Source organism: Alternaria burnsii (assembly GCF_013036055.1).
Source record: "Alternaria burnsii strain CBS107.38 chromosome Unknown 698, whole genome shotgun sequence".
In the NCBI taxonomy this organism is placed as follows: Eukaryota; Fungi; Ascomycota; class Dothideomycetes; order Pleosporales; family Pleosporaceae; genus Alternaria; species Alternaria burnsii.
Window position 1 is genome coordinate 787,619 of NW_024066111.1, and position 16,478 is coordinate 804,096.

At 52.0% G+C, this 16,478-nt stretch overlaps 8 protein-coding genes across 8 annotated transcripts; 5 read left to right on the forward strand and 3 right to left on the reverse strand.

Moving 5' to 3' along the window:
• Positions 1 to 94: 94 nt before the first annotated feature.
• Positions 95 to 707, reverse strand: GT037_004427 (60s ribosomal protein l37; the record flags this gene model as incomplete). Its single annotated transcript, XM_038929474.1, has 4 exons — positions 95 to 240; positions 292 to 363; positions 444 to 574; positions 637 to 707. The coding sequence occupies 4 exons, from the start codon at positions 705 to 707 to the stop codon at positions 95 to 97; spliced, it is 420 nt and encodes a 139-aa protein (XP_038787746.1).
• Positions 708 to 2,509: 1,802 nt separating this feature from the next.
• Positions 2,510 to 4,665, forward strand: GT037_004428 (phosphate permease; the record flags this gene model as incomplete). Its single annotated transcript, XM_038929475.1, has 5 exons — positions 2,510 to 2,566; positions 2,621 to 2,749; positions 2,808 to 3,120; positions 3,254 to 3,764; positions 3,819 to 4,665. The coding sequence occupies 5 exons, from the start codon at positions 2,510 to 2,512 to the stop codon at positions 4,663 to 4,665; spliced, it is 1,857 nt and encodes a 618-aa protein (XP_038787747.1).
• A 557-nt stretch (positions 4,666 to 5,222) lies between these two features.
• Positions 5,223 to 5,978, reverse strand: GT037_004429 (lipoyl transferase; the record flags this gene model as incomplete). Its single annotated transcript, XM_038929476.1, has 1 exon — positions 5,223 to 5,978. One exon carries the CDS (start codon positions 5,976 to 5,978, stop codon positions 5,223 to 5,225), a length of 756 nt encoding a protein of 251 aa, XP_038787748.1.
• A 204-nt stretch (positions 5,979 to 6,182) lies between these two features.
• On the forward strand, positions 6,183 to 7,087 carry GT037_004430 (uncharacterized protein; the record flags this gene model as incomplete). The annotated part of the gene is made up of 2 exons (XM_038929477.1): positions 6,183 to 6,438; positions 6,492 to 7,087. The coding sequence occupies 2 exons, from the start codon at positions 6,183 to 6,185 to the stop codon at positions 7,085 to 7,087; spliced, it is 852 nt and encodes a 283-aa protein (XP_038787749.1).
• A 917-nt stretch (positions 7,088 to 8,004) lies between these two features.
• On the reverse strand, positions 8,005 to 10,260 carry GT037_004431 (factor arrest protein 10; the record flags this gene model as incomplete). The annotated part of the gene is made up of 2 exons (XM_038929478.1): positions 8,005 to 9,096; positions 9,145 to 10,260. The coding sequence occupies 2 exons, from the start codon at positions 10,258 to 10,260 to the stop codon at positions 8,005 to 8,007; spliced, it is 2,208 nt and encodes a 735-aa protein (XP_038787750.1).
• A 969-nt stretch (positions 10,261 to 11,229) lies between these two features.
• On the forward strand, positions 11,230 to 11,783 carry GT037_004432 (uncharacterized protein; the record flags this gene model as incomplete). The annotated part of the gene is made up of 5 exons (XM_038929479.1): positions 11,230 to 11,290; positions 11,339 to 11,365; positions 11,414 to 11,443; positions 11,496 to 11,586; positions 11,642 to 11,783. The coding sequence occupies 5 exons, from the start codon at positions 11,230 to 11,232 to the stop codon at positions 11,781 to 11,783; spliced, it is 351 nt and encodes a 116-aa protein (XP_038787751.1).
• A 469-nt stretch (positions 11,784 to 12,252) lies between these two features.
• GT037_004433 (uncharacterized protein) lies at positions 12,253 to 13,646 on the forward strand (the record flags this gene model as incomplete). The annotated part of the gene is made up of 2 exons (XM_038929480.1): positions 12,253 to 12,290; positions 12,350 to 13,646. The coding sequence occupies 2 exons, from the start codon at positions 12,253 to 12,255 to the stop codon at positions 13,644 to 13,646; spliced, it is 1,335 nt and encodes a 444-aa protein (XP_038787752.1).
• Positions 13,647 to 15,377: 1,731 nt separating this feature from the next.
• GT037_004434 (uncharacterized protein) lies at positions 15,378 to 15,890 on the forward strand (the record flags this gene model as incomplete). The annotated part of the gene is made up of 1 exon (XM_038929481.1): positions 15,378 to 15,890. One exon carries the CDS (start codon positions 15,378 to 15,380, stop codon positions 15,888 to 15,890), a length of 513 nt encoding a protein of 170 aa, XP_038787753.1.
• Between the last annotated feature and the right edge of the window lie 588 nt (positions 15,891 to 16,478).

Here is a 16,478-nt window from a genome sequence, read left to right on the forward strand (position 1 = left end):
GCCTATAAGAACCCGCTTTCCGATCATGCACCCGTCCGAATGGCCTTCATCGCGCCTCTACTCCTCCTCCTCGTCAACCTTATGCTTGATACGTTTACGAGGACTTGACGGTGGGGCCCTTGGAGCCCTTGGGAGCGCCAGTTTGGAATCCGTTGCTGAACTTGCGGTTGACGGTCTTGAGGTATCGCATGCGGCCGGTACCGGTAGTCTTCCTTCGCTTGGCCTTCTCGCCCCAGTTGACTGTCCAATGTTAATCTTCGTTCTCGGTGCGCGCGTCTCAGACAAACGTACACTTGCGGGTCTTAGCAGCAGGGTAGCCGCATGAGGCGCAGGTGTGCTTCTGGATGTGAAGGGATCGTTGACCTAAACGTTGAAATCAGCCCTTGTCCCTCTGTCCATGCCTTCGCATCTCCAATGCCAGCATCCAGGAAGATATCACGTACCGCAACGCCTGCAGAGCGTGTGCGTCTTGTTGTGGCGCTTTCCGAAACTGGAGGTACCCTTCGCTATATCGTAGTCAGTCTCGAAGCTCGTGGTTGCGGGTGAGGATGGGAGTCTGGCGTACTCATTTTGGCTGGGGACTGTGCAAGAACTGTCAGCAATCGATTGTCTATAGAGTGTAGTGGAGCATCATACCTGGTGACGCTGTTGTTAGTATCGAGGGTGGGAGTTGTCGCGGGTTCGTCGTGCGAGAGCGAAATCGACATGTGCTTAGCGAGACACAATTTCGAACGTGTGTGGGGCTAGCCGTTTACGGACTGGTGCCGATAGCTCCACTTGATCAAGTGGTGCGCGCAACACCAGAACACGAACATGAACTTGAATTTGAACATCGCCAGAGCTACACGTCACTATCGGAACTTCACCCTTCTCAGACTTCTTTTATCTTTCACAGAAAGTGTACACATGTTTTCTTACTGAAAGGGCAGACCTTTACTACATAGACCATCGATAATACGTTCTGTTCGCCATCTCTTTACGGATGTCATGACTGCCTTCCAGTTCGCGGCCATTTTCGCAGCCAGCTACAGCATCATGCTCCAATGGTGTTTCGATACTACTCTTCTACAAGCCGCGATTTCTTCTTAACGGTACGCGAAGCCTTGGGTTTGTTCCTAGAAGCCACATCGCCGCCAAATGCCATAAAACGCAGTCACCAAGCACCGTACTCGATGGTTACGAAAATCATCAGCTACCCGGACGAGATAGACCATTCCCAGAGATCTCGCAAACAGCAAATGCATACCCGCCTGAGCCTTGACAAAAGGCTTCTTTGGGCTTCGGTATCGAGTGCTTGTTGTCTTCCTATCCATCACCGCGCTCATGCTGCTTGAGACCTATGCTGATGCCGAACTTGTGCGACCGATAGTTTTGATGTTTTGGAGGAGAGGATGTTAGAGGTCTTGAGGAGCGAAAGCCCAGTGCTGAGCTTAATAATGGGATCGAATCGGGAAGTCGAATCTGCCAAAGTGAAACTTCTCCTGGGCAGACCCGCAGTTCTTGCAAAGTTAGCTTTACGGTGTTGGGTATTGCTAAGTCTCGTTTTGACTTGCTACCTGGCGCACATTGCCAGATCTACGACTCGCTCATCTTGTCACCCTTACCAGTGAACCCACAACGATTTATCGATGCAAGCCCATCCAGGGCGCCGACCACAGATTCGTTGCCGCACATTCCATCCTCTCCCACACACTCTGGATGAGAAGGCTGAAGACTTAAGAAGCGCCACCAATGTTTTATGCCCACATGGCCAGCCACAGTCCAGTATGATTGGAAACAACGCAGATCGCAGGTTGAGTCAGTCAGTCCAGACTTACTACCCCCCACGCGGATATGTGCTTGGTTGAACATTGATCAGCAGTCTACATGGTGCACCTCTCACCATCTACCCCAGACTAGACGATGGCATAGACGTGTCCCAAGAGAACGGTCCATGGCACCCAGACCCTGGCGGGCGTGGCATCGTTCCATTGAGCTCTTTTCGAGTCCTTCTACGAAGATACTGGCCAACAGGAACACAGGGCGTGCCATCAGTATCGAAAGCGACATGGGTGTATTTTGGGGTTTGGGTTCGACTAACCAATCATAAGCGACACCGAGAAAACGTGAACGCGCGCTGTGGTGCAACTCTCAACGCCTCCCCCGTGGCATGTGCTGCCGAACTTGATCGCAACAGGCTTGTCCAGAATTATCTCGGGCCTTCTGCCAATTGATTCCAAGCGGCATGATATCAAGTCCCTCACGGTTCAACATCTCGGATTCTCGGCATGGGTCTGGCGTTCCCAAGAGAATATCGGCGATGCAGCAGCACGTTGCTGCAGGCCTTATATCGTAACGCAATACAGTATATGTCTCGTCTGACAGCTGCCCCACCGACTCAGCCTTACTTGCGTTTTGTACCTACTGCAGCTATCGGGCTGACATAGCCTTCCGTCATTTCATCCTCTCATGGACGTCGTCGAACCGCGGCGCTCACTTCCCTCCAGAACATCAACCTCCGTTGCCACTCATGTTTTCGTTTGGACGGGTGGGAAACGCAGCTTACCGAGATGTGCCTGGAGTCTATGTATATGATGATCCTAGCCTTATCTTCTCACTTCATAACTAACTAGGCTACTAGACCCATATCGCGGACCCTAATGAGCGCCGGCGCATGGCCCTCGCTGAGGTAGATAAAGCACCATTTGGATGGTACCATATACGTCTAGCGGTTGTGACTGGAATTGGGTTCTTTACCGATGCCTACAGTGTGAGTTTGGTGGTCGAGATTATCGGTAATGCTGAAAGTTAACTAACAATATCTCCAGCTATTTGCCATCAACCTTGCCGTCATCTTGTTAGGAATTGTATATTGGCAAGATGACGAACACAAGGGAGTCATGCCTCATGATGCTGATACAGCGATCAAAGTCGCGACATCCGCTGGTGCCATTTTTGGCCAATGCATCTTCGGATACATGGGCGATCTGTTGGGAAGAAAGAAGATGTATGGAGTGGAGTTGATGATCATCATCTGCACAACACTTGCGCAATCGCTCTGCGGAGAATCAGCCACTGTTTCAATCGTGGGTGTGCTCATCTTCTACAGAGTTGTAATGGGGATTGGTGTCGGCGGCGACTGTGAGTACAATCTGAATTTCTCGTGGTTTCGAACGTTTTGGGGCTCGATCGAAGCAAATAGGAAGAAATCTATCCCTCGAAATATGCTCTTGCAACGCAGAATTTAGCCTTACTTTACTGACCACTACTCCAGATCCCCTCAGTGCGGTCATCACAGCAGAGTTCGCCAGCACCAAGTACCGAGGCGGTATTATCGCAGCCGTCTTCGCCATGCAAGGCCTTGGCCAACTTGCAGCAGCCTTGGTAACCCTCATTGTAATCATAATATTCAAAGACGATTTAATTGGAGTAGCCAATGTTGGAGAATGTGTGGGGCTGTGTGCCATGCGTGTTGACAAAATGTGGCGGATTATCATTGCTTTTGGTGGCATCCCCGGATGGTTCGCACTTTACTATCGTCTCACAGTACCGGAAACGCCACGATACACTTTCGACGTGCTGTACGATGTCGAGAAGGCCTCGGTCGATGCGCGAAAATACCGCTACGGAAAGCAAGGAAATGTGGTCAATCCGGTCACGCAAGCGAAGACGCGCAGTGAGATGGCCAAATACAAGACGCCGCGACCTACATTGATGGAAGTGCTGCGCTTCTACTCGCAAAAGAAGCAAGCTATTCGCTTGTTCGGCACATCCATGTCCTGGTTGTAAGTTTACGCAATTTGGCGATACCGTTGCAGAAGTAGCTGACATCCAGATAGCTTCCTAGACCTAGCGTTCTACGGCCTAGGATTCTCCTCCGCTTCTCTAATGTCCACGATGGGCTTCGATCAACGCGACAACCTATACCTCTATCTGCGCAACACAGCCACGGGCCAAATCGTTCTTATCTGCGCCGGTGCCCTGCCTGGCTACTGGCTCACTGTTTTCACTGTCGATTCCGTTGGTCGGAAGCCTATTCAAATAGCTGGCTTTGGAATTCTGACCATCATCTTCTGCGTCCTTGGCTTCGCCTGGCAGGGACTCACTAAAACCCACTTACTAGTGCTTTACGTACTAGCACAGTTCTTCTTCAACTTTGGACCGAATGCCACAACGTTTATCACGCCAGCGGAGATTTTCCCAACAAGAGTACGATGCACAGGCCACGGTTTCAGTGCTGGCATGGGCAAGCTAGGCGCAGTGTTTGCCCAAATCTTCTTTGCGCCCATGATCAAGAGAGGAGCTACGCACGATAATCCTACGCCTTGGATTCATGGTGTGATGCAAATCTTTGCATTGTTCATGTTCCTGGGCATGCTGACAAGCTTCCTTGTTCCGGAATCGAAACGAGCGAGGCTGGAGGAACTGGCAGGTGAGAAAGAAGATGTGTATGAGCTACAGGCTAGTCAGTGGCGGAATCGTGGTGGCGTTGCCGGGATGGCAAGTGGAGGGAACGCGGACGTAGAGAGCACTTTGAGAAACCCATCAGTGGTCGTTGCAAGGGGAAGTGGAAGTACAGGTGCGAGAAGTGTTGATCGGGGAAGCGAGGGAGGTTTGAGAGAAGGAGATATGGAGAAGAAGTGGTGGCGGTTCAGACAGTCGGAGATGCACTCTCATGCTGTTTGAATGTTTGGCAGCGCTGACTCTTCCTTTTCTTTCTAAGCTTCCGAGTAAAGGCGTTTATGGGTCACGATGGGCTGGATCGAGCTTATAGCTTTATACCGTTTCCCCCTTTTCGTGTACGACAATCCGCCTGTTTTCCCTTGTTCGCTCTATACCCTTCTGCCATTTGACGTAAATTTAGATTCCAGTTGAAGTCCTCGATCTGTTTTCATTCTACCCATTCCTCCTCTCTATTTTATGTACTACTGACGTCGACGTTGGTCGTTCTGGCCATGGCATTGCTTCTTTCCCCATGAAGAGCCAGGTACCGCTGATCTTATCTGCCGTGATGGCGATGCAGCTCAGGCTCATGTCCTGGAGTAACGGGTGTCGGTATGGCACATCCGAGCGGCACGACTACAACTCGGATGTCCTGTCTGAGAATATCTATGAGAGTTTGTTTCCCTTGCTAGGTTCTCATCTCCTTCAACATGCGTCAGTCGGCTAGCAGTCTCAAGACAATATGCTGGTTGTCGTGCATCTGCTGTCATATCTTCAAGTTAGTGTAGCATCGAAAACCTTCATCCGCCTCTTGAGATGTCCAACAACTCATCAACCGTTGCTTTTTCAACTCTCTCCACACCCTCTACGCCTAGCAACCTCTCTCCCACCTCTTCCACGTAGCCTCTACCAACCTCTTCAACACTCTTTCCCACCATCCCCTCCTTGGCAAAACTAGTCGTCCTCTTCCCTTCCAACCCACACGCAACGATCCTGTCAAACCACCACAAATCTGTATTGAGATTCAGCCCAACTCCATGACTCGTGATGTTGCGTCTCATATGAACTCCAATCGCCGCAATCTTGTCATCTGGAGTCGTCCAGACACCCGTGTTCTCTGTAGTCATGGCTTTGATTCCGTATTTCGCGCACGTGGCTATCAGGCTTTTCTCTAACAGACAGACATAGTGTCGAGGCGTAAGCTTATGCGTACGTAGGTCGATGATGGGATAGGCAACTAGTTGGCCTGGGCCATGGAAGGTGGTTTGGCCGCCACGGAGAGCTTCGACAAAGTCTGCGCGAATGTTTGTGTCGTTGGGTTTGCGGAGGTAGGCTTGTTGCTCTGGTGAAACGGTACCGATCTCTCGCCGACCGCAAGTGTAGACAGGGGTGAATTCGGCAGTTATGATGTGAGGTGCTGGTGGGGGAACATTGGATGGCGGTTTCGAGGCGAGGAAGCGCGAGACAAGGAGTTCCTGAAGGCGGGCTGCTGTCGCGTAAGGAACGGGGCCTGGAAGGTGGATGTGTTGGAGTCGTTGGCGGATAGAGCTGGCCATTACTGTTGATTGGGTGTTGTTCCTAACGGTCTTCGAGGATCTGAGGACTTGGAGGAGCAGGCAGGAGCTACCGAGCTGCGGGTATCCCTGCAGCCAACTTATCGATAAGTTTTTGTGACGCGACGCGACTCGACTTTTGCGACTGCCAAAACCCTCAGGCCGTCACACGCAACTACGGAATCTGTTCTCCACCAGTACGTTAACATGGCGGGAGTCAAGCGATCAATAAATGGGCTAGCCAAGCCCCAGAACAAACCCCAAGAGCCGGAAGACGTAGCCATGACAGACGCAACACCTCCATGCGGGCAACCGCAACCACCATCCTGCGAGACCACTTCGTCGATCAGCACATTGGAGAAGCAAGAGAAGACCTCAAAACCGAATCCTTCCACGAAGAACCCCACCAAACCACGTACCACGAATGCCAAACTTTGCCAAAAACTCCCCAAACTTCCCAAAAGTGCGTATACCCATCACTGCGCGGATATCCTGACCCAGTCTAATGTTTCTCAGACACAAAGATTGTCACTCGCCCACTTCTCCACGCTCCACTCTCTTCGCCTTTCTCTTCGTCGGGCTCTGCGAAAACGCTCTACATAACTGCCACGACGCCCTACATACCTACCGTAAAGCGCGTGCGCAAGCTGCTGAATGAGGTGGTAAAGCGCGAGAAGCAATCCGCAAATTCCCTGAACAAAGCAAGAGGAAGAGGCGGACGATATGCCGAAGCAAACGGACGATTGGAAGCGCGAGATGTAGAAGCAGAAATAGTAGGAGAGATGGGCCGGACAGGTAGCAGTAATAATGTGGGTAAACGAGGGATTGTGGGGCAAGGCAAAGACAAAGGACGGGAACAAATCTATCTCAAAGCAACAGGACGAGCGATTCCAAGAGCTTTGGAACTGGGATTACGTTTCCAGTCCGAAGAGGATTGCTGGGTCAAGATTGAGTTGGGCAACGTAAGTGCAATTGATGATATTGAGGTTGAAAGTCGGGATGCAACAGGAGAGGTATCAGGGGAGCCTGGGGAGGAGGCAGAAGCAGATGATGTACCGGAGACAAGGATACGCACATTAAGTTCCGTCACTGTTAGTATTGGACTGAAGTGAAGTTATGAATAAAGGCGAGGATAAGAGTAGGACGGCGGAAAGTCAAACATGTAGATACCCACACACACACACACACACACACACACACACACACACACACACACACACACACACACCTCAGCTACATAGTAGCGAACGAGAGCACCTAACATTCGAAACAATGAAACATCGATCACAGCCACGAGTTCATATTCCAAGTCAAAGCATAATGAGAAGGAATCAAGTATATATCATTGAAGTGTGTGAAAAGGTTCTTCCTGCTTGCTCACTTGCTCCCACACTATGTGCCTGTTCATGCGTATCATCCAACTCCCAAAGTCCCAATAGGAAAAAGGAAAAAGGAAAAGCTAGTCGTGTTTGCTACAAAGGAAAATGCTCATCGTTCGCTGACCGCAGTGAATGACTATTTGGACTAGAGAGTCCTGCAATGCTTCCGAAAGTTCCCAACGAAAGTACGCCTGCAAGGCCAGAGATGACACCCTCCTGAGCGCCGATAAGAAAACAAGCCGATGCACCTCCCATTAAATTGCGCTGGAATGGAAAAGAAAGATGTTGTGGTGTTCTGATACGGTGGTACCTCTCGGCTTCCCGATGTCCCACAATGGACTATAGTGATGGCGTAGTCAATTTTGATAGACAGTTCTGTCTTGAACCATCGCAACTACAATGTTCCCGTGGGCGGCATTGCTATCATACAACACTGGGTCCCGGACATCCAAGTGATGTTGTCGCAAGCAGTCCAGAAGCGGGTATCGTGGCGTAGCGTAGTATGTCGGCTTAAGAGAGAGCACAGCCTTGTAAGAACGATATCTCGAACCTTGACGTACGATACGCTCCTCAAGGGCTCGACCCTGTGATGTTGCCCTCACGAGGCCAGTTTCTCTTGACGTAGTGATAGAAGACTATTATGTACCTCTTCAACGCTCAGCCTTGGGATATTGGTTGAGCATGGCCATGACTGCGACACCTATTGCAACGACTGTAACCATGGCTCCGACCGGACCGCCATAGTACATGGAGTCTCGATCTGGGCGATGGGCGACCAAGGAATTAGATTTCCCCGTGGTCTTCGAGCCGTTCAGCCCAACAGCATGACCGTTCTGCTCGTTTTTGGTGGGAATGGACACTTCTGGGCCGTCCTCGTCAAGGTCCTTCTCCTTGATGATCATGATTTCGCCTTCCTCAGCTTCGCCGTCTGACCCTTCAACGAGGGTTTTGGTGGTAGTCTTTGTTGACGCGCTGTTGCTCCTGCTTCGCCGTTGGCTTTCTTTGCTAGCGGTCTTTGCATTGTCTTCTCTGATGTTCTCAATCATCTCTGCCAGAGTCTTACGATCGGCTTCAGCAGTCTCGGCTCTTTCCCTATACCGCTCCATCTGCTGCTTCATTTCGTTCATCTCGGACATCATAACCTCCAAACGTTGCTGCAAGCGAGTGGTGGTGTCCTCGGCACTGGTGGGAGATGCGGACCCGTTCTCAGATCCAGTGAGCTCTTCGCGCTGTGTGTCAGCTGCTTCAGGCTCGTGTGTCTCATCGTCACCAACCACAGTTTCAGCATCTCCATGGTCCTTGTTTGTTTCGCGTTCGAGTCGGGCCGCTCGCTCTTCAGCATCTTCTCTTGCGCGACGCTCTTCGTTCAACAAGGTTTCCAAGTCTCGTAGCCGCATTCCCTGTGTTTCAATCTCTTTTTTCGCACTGGTCAGGGCCTCTGTAAGTGTGGACAACTGTGCATCAGAGCGGACTGGGGACGCAGTCTTTGGACGTTCGGTATCGGATCTTCTGAGAGACGATGCGACATCGGGTTTTTCAGGTAGAGGCTGTTGTGGAGGCGGCGCAGGTGGGTCTGAGAATCGCGCTTTGATGCTACCGTCTTTGATTGGAGATATCCTGACCTGGTTGATCGGAGAAGCCTTGACAGGTTCTTTCTTGGTGTCTGTAGAGAGGATAGCGTTGATGTACTGGTGGGTCTGTTGAAGGTCCTGTGACTGTTGCTTTGCGGCCTTGATCTCGGTCTACTACAATTAGCAGGGGGTTAATTTGAGCAGACGCGCCAGACTTACGTTGAGCTTCTTGACTACCTGCTCCATGGTGATGGGTTGTAGCCAGAAGTTAGGGTGTCGGGGTTGCTGTAGAGCGTTTGGGTAATTTGCCATAGCGCCCGGGCCCTGGAGTCGCTGACCGTTCATAGAGCCTTGGCTGGGTGTGCGACCACGCATGTTTGCCATTTGCTGTTGGGGGTTGCCGCCCATGATATTGGAGAGTTGTGGCCCCTCGAGTTCGCCGAAGTTGAGGTCGATCATCTCGCTACTGGTTCGCGCGTAGATGCCAGCGTGCTCAACGCGCGCAGCGACCTTGTGGTGGACAATAGTCTTCTGGTCTTCGCTGACGATGTCAATACCGAGTTCCAACATGTCCTGTTCTCGCAGCTCGTGGGGGTCAGAATCTCGGTTCTCTTGTGACAAGCGGGAGCCGTTGACGAAAGTGCCATTGGACGACTTGACGTCTCGGATCCATATCTTGCCCTGGCGGTCGGCCCACACCTCGGCGTGCTGCCTTGACAGTACCTTTGAGTCGAAGTATCCGTTGAGTGGCGTGGGGATCGTCTTGTTATTGGTTTGCCGGCCAATGCGCAGAACGTCGGGGAAGAAAGGTACGGTGATGGTCTTGCGCTCAAAGGTGCCATTCATGGGGACGAGATGCAGTACAGCGGTGCTGTCCTGGCCCTGTGCGCGCTGGGCCCCGTTGGGCTGTTGCTGGGCCTGTACTTGGCCATTGTGCTGGGAGGGAACCATGGCGGAAGGTGCTTGCAGGGCACTCATGGCCGAGGCGGCTGATGACGCTGGGCCTGCCGACGCGATGGGTTGGGGTCGTGCAGCAGTGATTCCGGCGATGGGCTCAGTCTTGGTCGCAGGCCATAGTCCCTTGGGTGCTTTCGGTTTGCGGGTGGCAGCCCAGTCGGTGCCGTTCTGTTGCGGGGTGCCGTTTGGCTGTGATGCAGATGATGAGGCGGATATGGTCGATGTGCCAGACGCCTGTGACGAGAGGCTTGACGATGAGTTGGAACGTTGAGCGCCCTTCCGAGGCATAAACATGCCACCTCCGTTGGACACGCCCTCAGCGCTCCATGCCTGCCGGTTGATGTTCTGATAGTTGACGGGGGGCGCAACTGCCGTCATTGGCGAGGTCGTGTGCTGGGAAGGAGGTGGGCGTGTTTAGTGTCCGATCACTTTTCCTGCACGATTCCCGTCTTGTCCGTTTTTAGCGGCGCGACACCAGCGTGACGACGCCGAGAGCAAGCGACAACAACAGCAGGAGAGATGGCGAGGCCGGTCATGCACTCATGCGTCGCGAGGAGGCGGGTCTTGGAAATGCGTCGTGGGCGGGAATCTGGTGGCTCTGCCGCCGCCGCCGTCGTCGTCTCGGTCGTGTGCTGTCGGTAGAGAGCCCGTGGGACGTTAGGGCGATGCAAGGCGCTGCAGACGGGCGCAAAGCACAGCAGCACGGTCTAGCAAGTGCGTGAAGGTCAGTCGAGGCCACCAGGCAGGCTGCTCGATGGGTTGGGGTGGGCGGTATGGATGGAGCCTCCAGCGTGTTTCGACGAGCAGGAGGTCTTGTTCCGGCCTTGGGCACGCTGCAACGCTTACTGGCCAGGTGGGCGAGACGACGGCTCCTGGGCTCAGGCGTAATGGCGACGTGGAGAAGGGGGGCTGCACGGATCAAAAAAACCACTGCGAGACGAGACAACTATCGTTGTTGCTCTGGACCAGGTGCACTATTTCGCTTCATTCCTACGCCGCCGCACCTGCAGCCGGCCAGTGAAAGGGCCAGCCAGCTGTCTGAGAGAGAGTCACGTGCGCAATCGGCAAGCGCCGCTACATCACGTTGGAAGAGTTAGTAGCAACCACAAAGAAATGCGATTCGGGACTGACTCTATTATTTTGCGTACAGCTGCGCTGGACGCGCTGACGCCATGTTGATAATGCCCAGTGTTAGCTGCCTCGTGCATCCATGGTGGTGTTTTCCCCGGATTTCCGTCTTCTTTCCTTGGCGTTGACTGAGCCGCGGCGAGACTGCAGCTTCAAGTGGGACAATCAAAGTTCCCCTCTTGAGTTCCTTCACCACCTCGACGTTTGCAGAGCTTCACGATGCCGGTACCAGTCGGTTCAATGCCCCAAGGGGCACACGGCCCTTCAACACTAGACAAGCGTAGGGCTTTGTATCTGCATGCGCCTGGCAATAGCTAACAGCGCATAGTGAAGATGGGTGGCATGATGGGTGGATGTACGCTTCATGGCAGCCTGGGGATTGCATGAGCTGACTTTTTGACAGCTGTCGGATTGATCATCGGCTTCATCTTCGGTGCGCGCCATCCCAAGCATTCTCGGGAAATGCTCCCTTCTGACTCTGGTAGGATTCACCAACATCGTCCGCTTTGGCCCTGGACCTAACGGAATGCTGCGCACACTGGGCCAGTACATGATGGGATCGGCAGCGACCTTTGGGTATGCATGATTATGCTCCGACAGTCCCACTGCAACATGCTTATATACAACCCAGCTTCTTCATGGCCATCGGTACCACCATTAGGACAGACAGCTCGCCCATCGCCACACAAGCTTTCAACAGCGCGAGCCGACGACCCATCATTCTCCCAAGACACTACCAGTACCCACGCGCAGCTCAGAATGAGAAGAACTAGGATACATACTACTGTAAAGTGTTTGTGGCAAGATCCTCGACAGATCCGGGACTATATCAAAGAAGAAGTGCAGCATCTACGATCAAGACTTGCGCATGTATGATAAGCAATAGAGAGGCCCTATCGAGGGCAGATGGTATGATTAGGCGCAATGGCAAGTGTCATTGAACGTCAGTAGTACAGGTTTTCACCTTCACTTTCACTTCTGGTCACCTGCTCATGGAGGCTATTGTAGTCTCACGTCGTCTGCGAATCGCGTCATATTGTCATCCAATATTCCTATTGTGGATAGTAGTTGTTTCTCTCACTCGCCGGCGCCTTTGATCGCTTTCTACTTACGTACGGTTTCCTACGACCACTTCTCACGCTGAACTTGCACTCAACCTATCAACTTCCACAATCGACTTCCACCTCGATTACAAAAGCTGTTTTTCAATCTAATACCAATCCGACACTACCATATCGAACAATGTATCCACAACTGCCAGCCGGCCCCTCTGGTGTACCGTAAGCATCCCTCTATGAACCGTGTGAGACGTACACTGACATTGTATACCGATCTTCAGACCCCGGCCACCTGTAACATACAGCCGTCACTCTAATTCTGCTCGCACCCCACACCAACTGGGTGCAACTATTCAAGACGTCGACAACGAAGCCAGGGGCGAGGCGGCCTTCGATCGAATCAGTCGCGGCACTCGTGGAACCCACAGCGACGGCGCTAAGTTCAGGGCGGCGGCGCGAGCTACCATAAAAGCGGTGAAGCGTCCACATGCCAATGGATCGCAGAGCAGACAAGGAATGTTGAAGAAGCCTTCTGTACGACCTGGAAAGGGCAAGGAGAAGTCAGACGCACCAGATAGCTCAGGGACTCACAGTTCCATCAACAATGAGGAAGACGACATTGTAGAAGCCAAGGTCATGTCGCTGTTTTCAAATGAGAAAACGATAAATCATGCGGCTCAAGGTCACTCATACAAGTATATCGGTAATGGTTCTACGTCCAGTTCGACCGCACCACATACAGCACTCTATTCTCTGCTCGATATCATGCCGGACAGCGCGAAAGCTGTAGAAGAGGTCGATCCTGAGAAGTTGGCCACAGCTGGTCCCGAGTTGGCACATATCATAAGGGGATGGCATAGCATCTTGACCAGAGTAATCTTCGCGACTGAGGCAGCCGAGCACAAACGGATCCAGGATGTCCAGAACCAGTTGGACTACGATCGGGTTGTTGAAGACAAGCACAAGAAAGAGATGGACACATTCAGAAGGCAGGTTAGAGCAAAGATGCTTCAGATGCAGCAGGATCACCAACAGGAATTGAAGGAACAAAAGCGGGCGTATGAGAATCTTCTTGTTAAACAGGTCGCAAAGCTGTCTACACCAACGGAACAAGACCGAAAGCCAACCACAGAGCCCGCCCAGCCCCGAACTGTCAAGTCACCATCGCCACACCTCCAAGACAAAGTCGACTGTCTGACCAACGAGATCGCTACGCTCAAGTCTGAGAACGAGACCAAAGTCTCCAAGATGCAGGCCTCGCACGCAGACCAAGTCCTTATCCTACATCAGAAGATCGAGCGATTAGCTGACGCAAACGCCTTTCTCCGTGTGCAAGAGAACCCCAAGCACAAGATGCAGGAAATGGAGAGGATGAAGCAGACGAACGAAGAATTGCTTCAGCAAATCAAGGACATCGCAGGCGAGAACGCAAGGTTGAGGCAGAGGGTACCTCCAGTACCAGCTTTCCGGTTCACAGCTGGTGGTCGAGGATTCCCCGAGTCTGTTCAATCGGACCCTGGTCCGTCATCTCAAGAAGGTAGTGAGAATTGGTCGCGCAAGAGGGCTAGACGTCAATGAACAGCCGGGTCGCGTATACCGACCTGCACGCGGGTTCGGAAAGCGGGTACCATGATAGCCGGAAAACTCCTGTACCAATATAGATGAATACGATCAGTGCAAGTATTGAAATCTCCTGCAGCATATGGAGAGAGCGTTCTCACCTACAATAAAATACGATTTACACCTGGGAGGTACTCGCCACCGTTTCACCTCAACACGGGCATCTGCAGAAGAGGTTGTATACCTCCAGGTTGCAGTACGCACTCGCACATGGAACTATGGATCCACCTGACGTCCAATATGCGCAATAGGGAGAACTACAGCCGGGCCCTGCTCTTCCGCGCAAGCCAACTACAAAACTCGTTTGACGTGCGGGTGAACCCCACAGATGGGACCCTAGCTACAAAACGCATGGGGTTTCGCGGTTTCGGAAGACGCAACTCATCGTGGAACGTGTATCTTTATGCATGAGAAGTGCCGCGTTCTCGAACGGAATGCTTATCAAGTAAATGTTGGCACTTGGGGACCGTGTCGGGTTTGATAAGAGGAAAGGAGATGTGATGGCCTGTTAAAGTTAAACGAGGATGACCTTCCGCTGCCGTGCCTAGAGTGACAGGAGAACAAGCAAGCAAATTACGACCGCGTCTGTTCATGATGACTACGTGTATTCTCCTTAGATGAAGCCATTTGCAACGCGAGGAATGGAAGTTATATTGGACGTTTTGCTTTTGGTGTTCGGAGCCAGGAGTGTGGGTCTGGTAGGCGCGTCGACGCGTAGAGGATGGCAGGTGCAGGCGCGTCATCGTGCTTCCAACGTACACGCTCAACCTTGCCTTCTAGACGACCAACTTTGAGAACCAGAGCAAAGAGCAGCAATCTTGGTAGATACGACCAGTCAATATATCAATTCGCTATCCACCAATAGTAGCACTCCGCAGCAGCCTCACGGTTTTGTACCTGACGATCATAATCGACCGCCCCTGGTCATACCTGTCAACTCAAGTGGGTGATGGCGGCATCGGCGACAGCTTGGCGGCAACACATTAATGACACTGACCAGGCGAACGCAGTTCCCCGACCCAGCAAGCTCACGGCTGTAAGATGATTTGGGACATGGGCTTGCGAGGACTGCGACCCTTTTGGTCCCAGAGTGCCGCATCTCATCATTAGCCCCGCCGGAGTGACGTTTCACAGCAACAGCCCGCCCATGTCGCGCCATCGTTGCGGGCTGCACCCGGCAGCAACCGTGGCACATATTACCTTCTCACATCCCTAGTATCTGGATATTTTGGCATTTTTTCACTTTTTTATATCCGATACGAGTTCTTTGTCTCCGCATGGCCCATTGAAGAGCATTCGTGGCGTAGTCACTCGCCATGGAGCCACGCCGACCAGTTTCCACATCTCCTTGTGGATGTTTATCGTTCGCGACAAAGAGACTAAGTGCAGTCTTTGTGCTTGATGCACCGTCGCCCTGCTAGTTTACTCTAAGGTATGAGCTCTCGTAACCACCCAGTCCTTTGTGTACGACATGCGCAAGGACCTCACCATACCCGATGGCTTACAAGAATCCAAGATCTCGTCATAAAGACACCTACCGACTGTCATAAGGGTATCTGAAACATCTACCCCGGTGGTCCTTCAAAGAACGAACTATACCCATACGCACACTACGTTATACGCACGGCGTAGAAACCCACCCAGTAATTCTTAATCATCGTCCCATACATCCCAAAAACAAAACCAGCGATGTACACAGCCATTGCACTCATAGCTCTCTTGCTCACCATCACGACCACAACCACCACCTCAGCCTCGCCCATAACACGTCACCTTTCCCGGCGGGGGCTCCCTGGTGCCTACTATACATGCACAAAACCCAATTTCGCTGGCGACTGCAGCTGGACGCAACCCAATACGGAATGTCACATCCAAGGTAGTCCCGGAGGTATCGCATCAATCGGTCCAGATCAAGGCACTGTATGCTCGCTCTTTAAGACGGCTGTGTGCACAGGAGAGTCGCTCAAACAGGTGACCTTTCCTGGTATTGCTATTAATATGCCGGAAATTGGAAGCTTCCAGTGCTCCAGGCAGACGAGCAATGATGGCAAGGGTGGGAAGACCGCAGGTCAGACCGGGACGCTCACAAATGCAGACGTCCAGGCTGCTGGTTTAGAAGTTGGGGACTTTGGGTTAAAGAAGGTGAAGACGGAGGGGAGGGAGCAGGGCATGATCGGTTTGAAGAAGGGCGTGTACTATTGATTGGTTTTTGCTTATGGGAGCAATACGGCGAAAGAGGAGGGGTCACATACGACGGGATGGGTGTACGATTATAAACTCTTCGATTCATGTATCATTTGGAGACGGGACGGCGTTAGACTGCCCTGGGACCACTCCTGGTGGCTTTGTTGGTTATCTTTATATTCATTCGTCTTTAATACGAAGAAGGTTCTTTGGTGGCTTGAGCAATTGGTTGTAAAGTGAGTGAAGTGCTGCCGGGATCATGGCTTACTCTTGTATGAGGCAGCTATGGAGGACGAGTCAGTTGTATAATTACTCACAATATCTTTTTCTTATTACTGGAAGCTTAACATGGATGATGCAATTGGCTTTGTGTACGTTGGATACTGCGAGATGTCGCCAACACTGCCTCGAAGACTCACCACGCTTCCCAATGTGTCGTCGTGAGTCTGGTAATAGCCTGCAACTCGTCATCTAATCTGCTAACTTGCAAGTCATGACAGATGGAAACATGTTGGACACGAAAGGCTATAACCAGCTAGGTGAAAATAGACATGATGGATTTGACAATGGCTGGTAGGTCATTGTGAAGTTGCGATTGGAAAACTA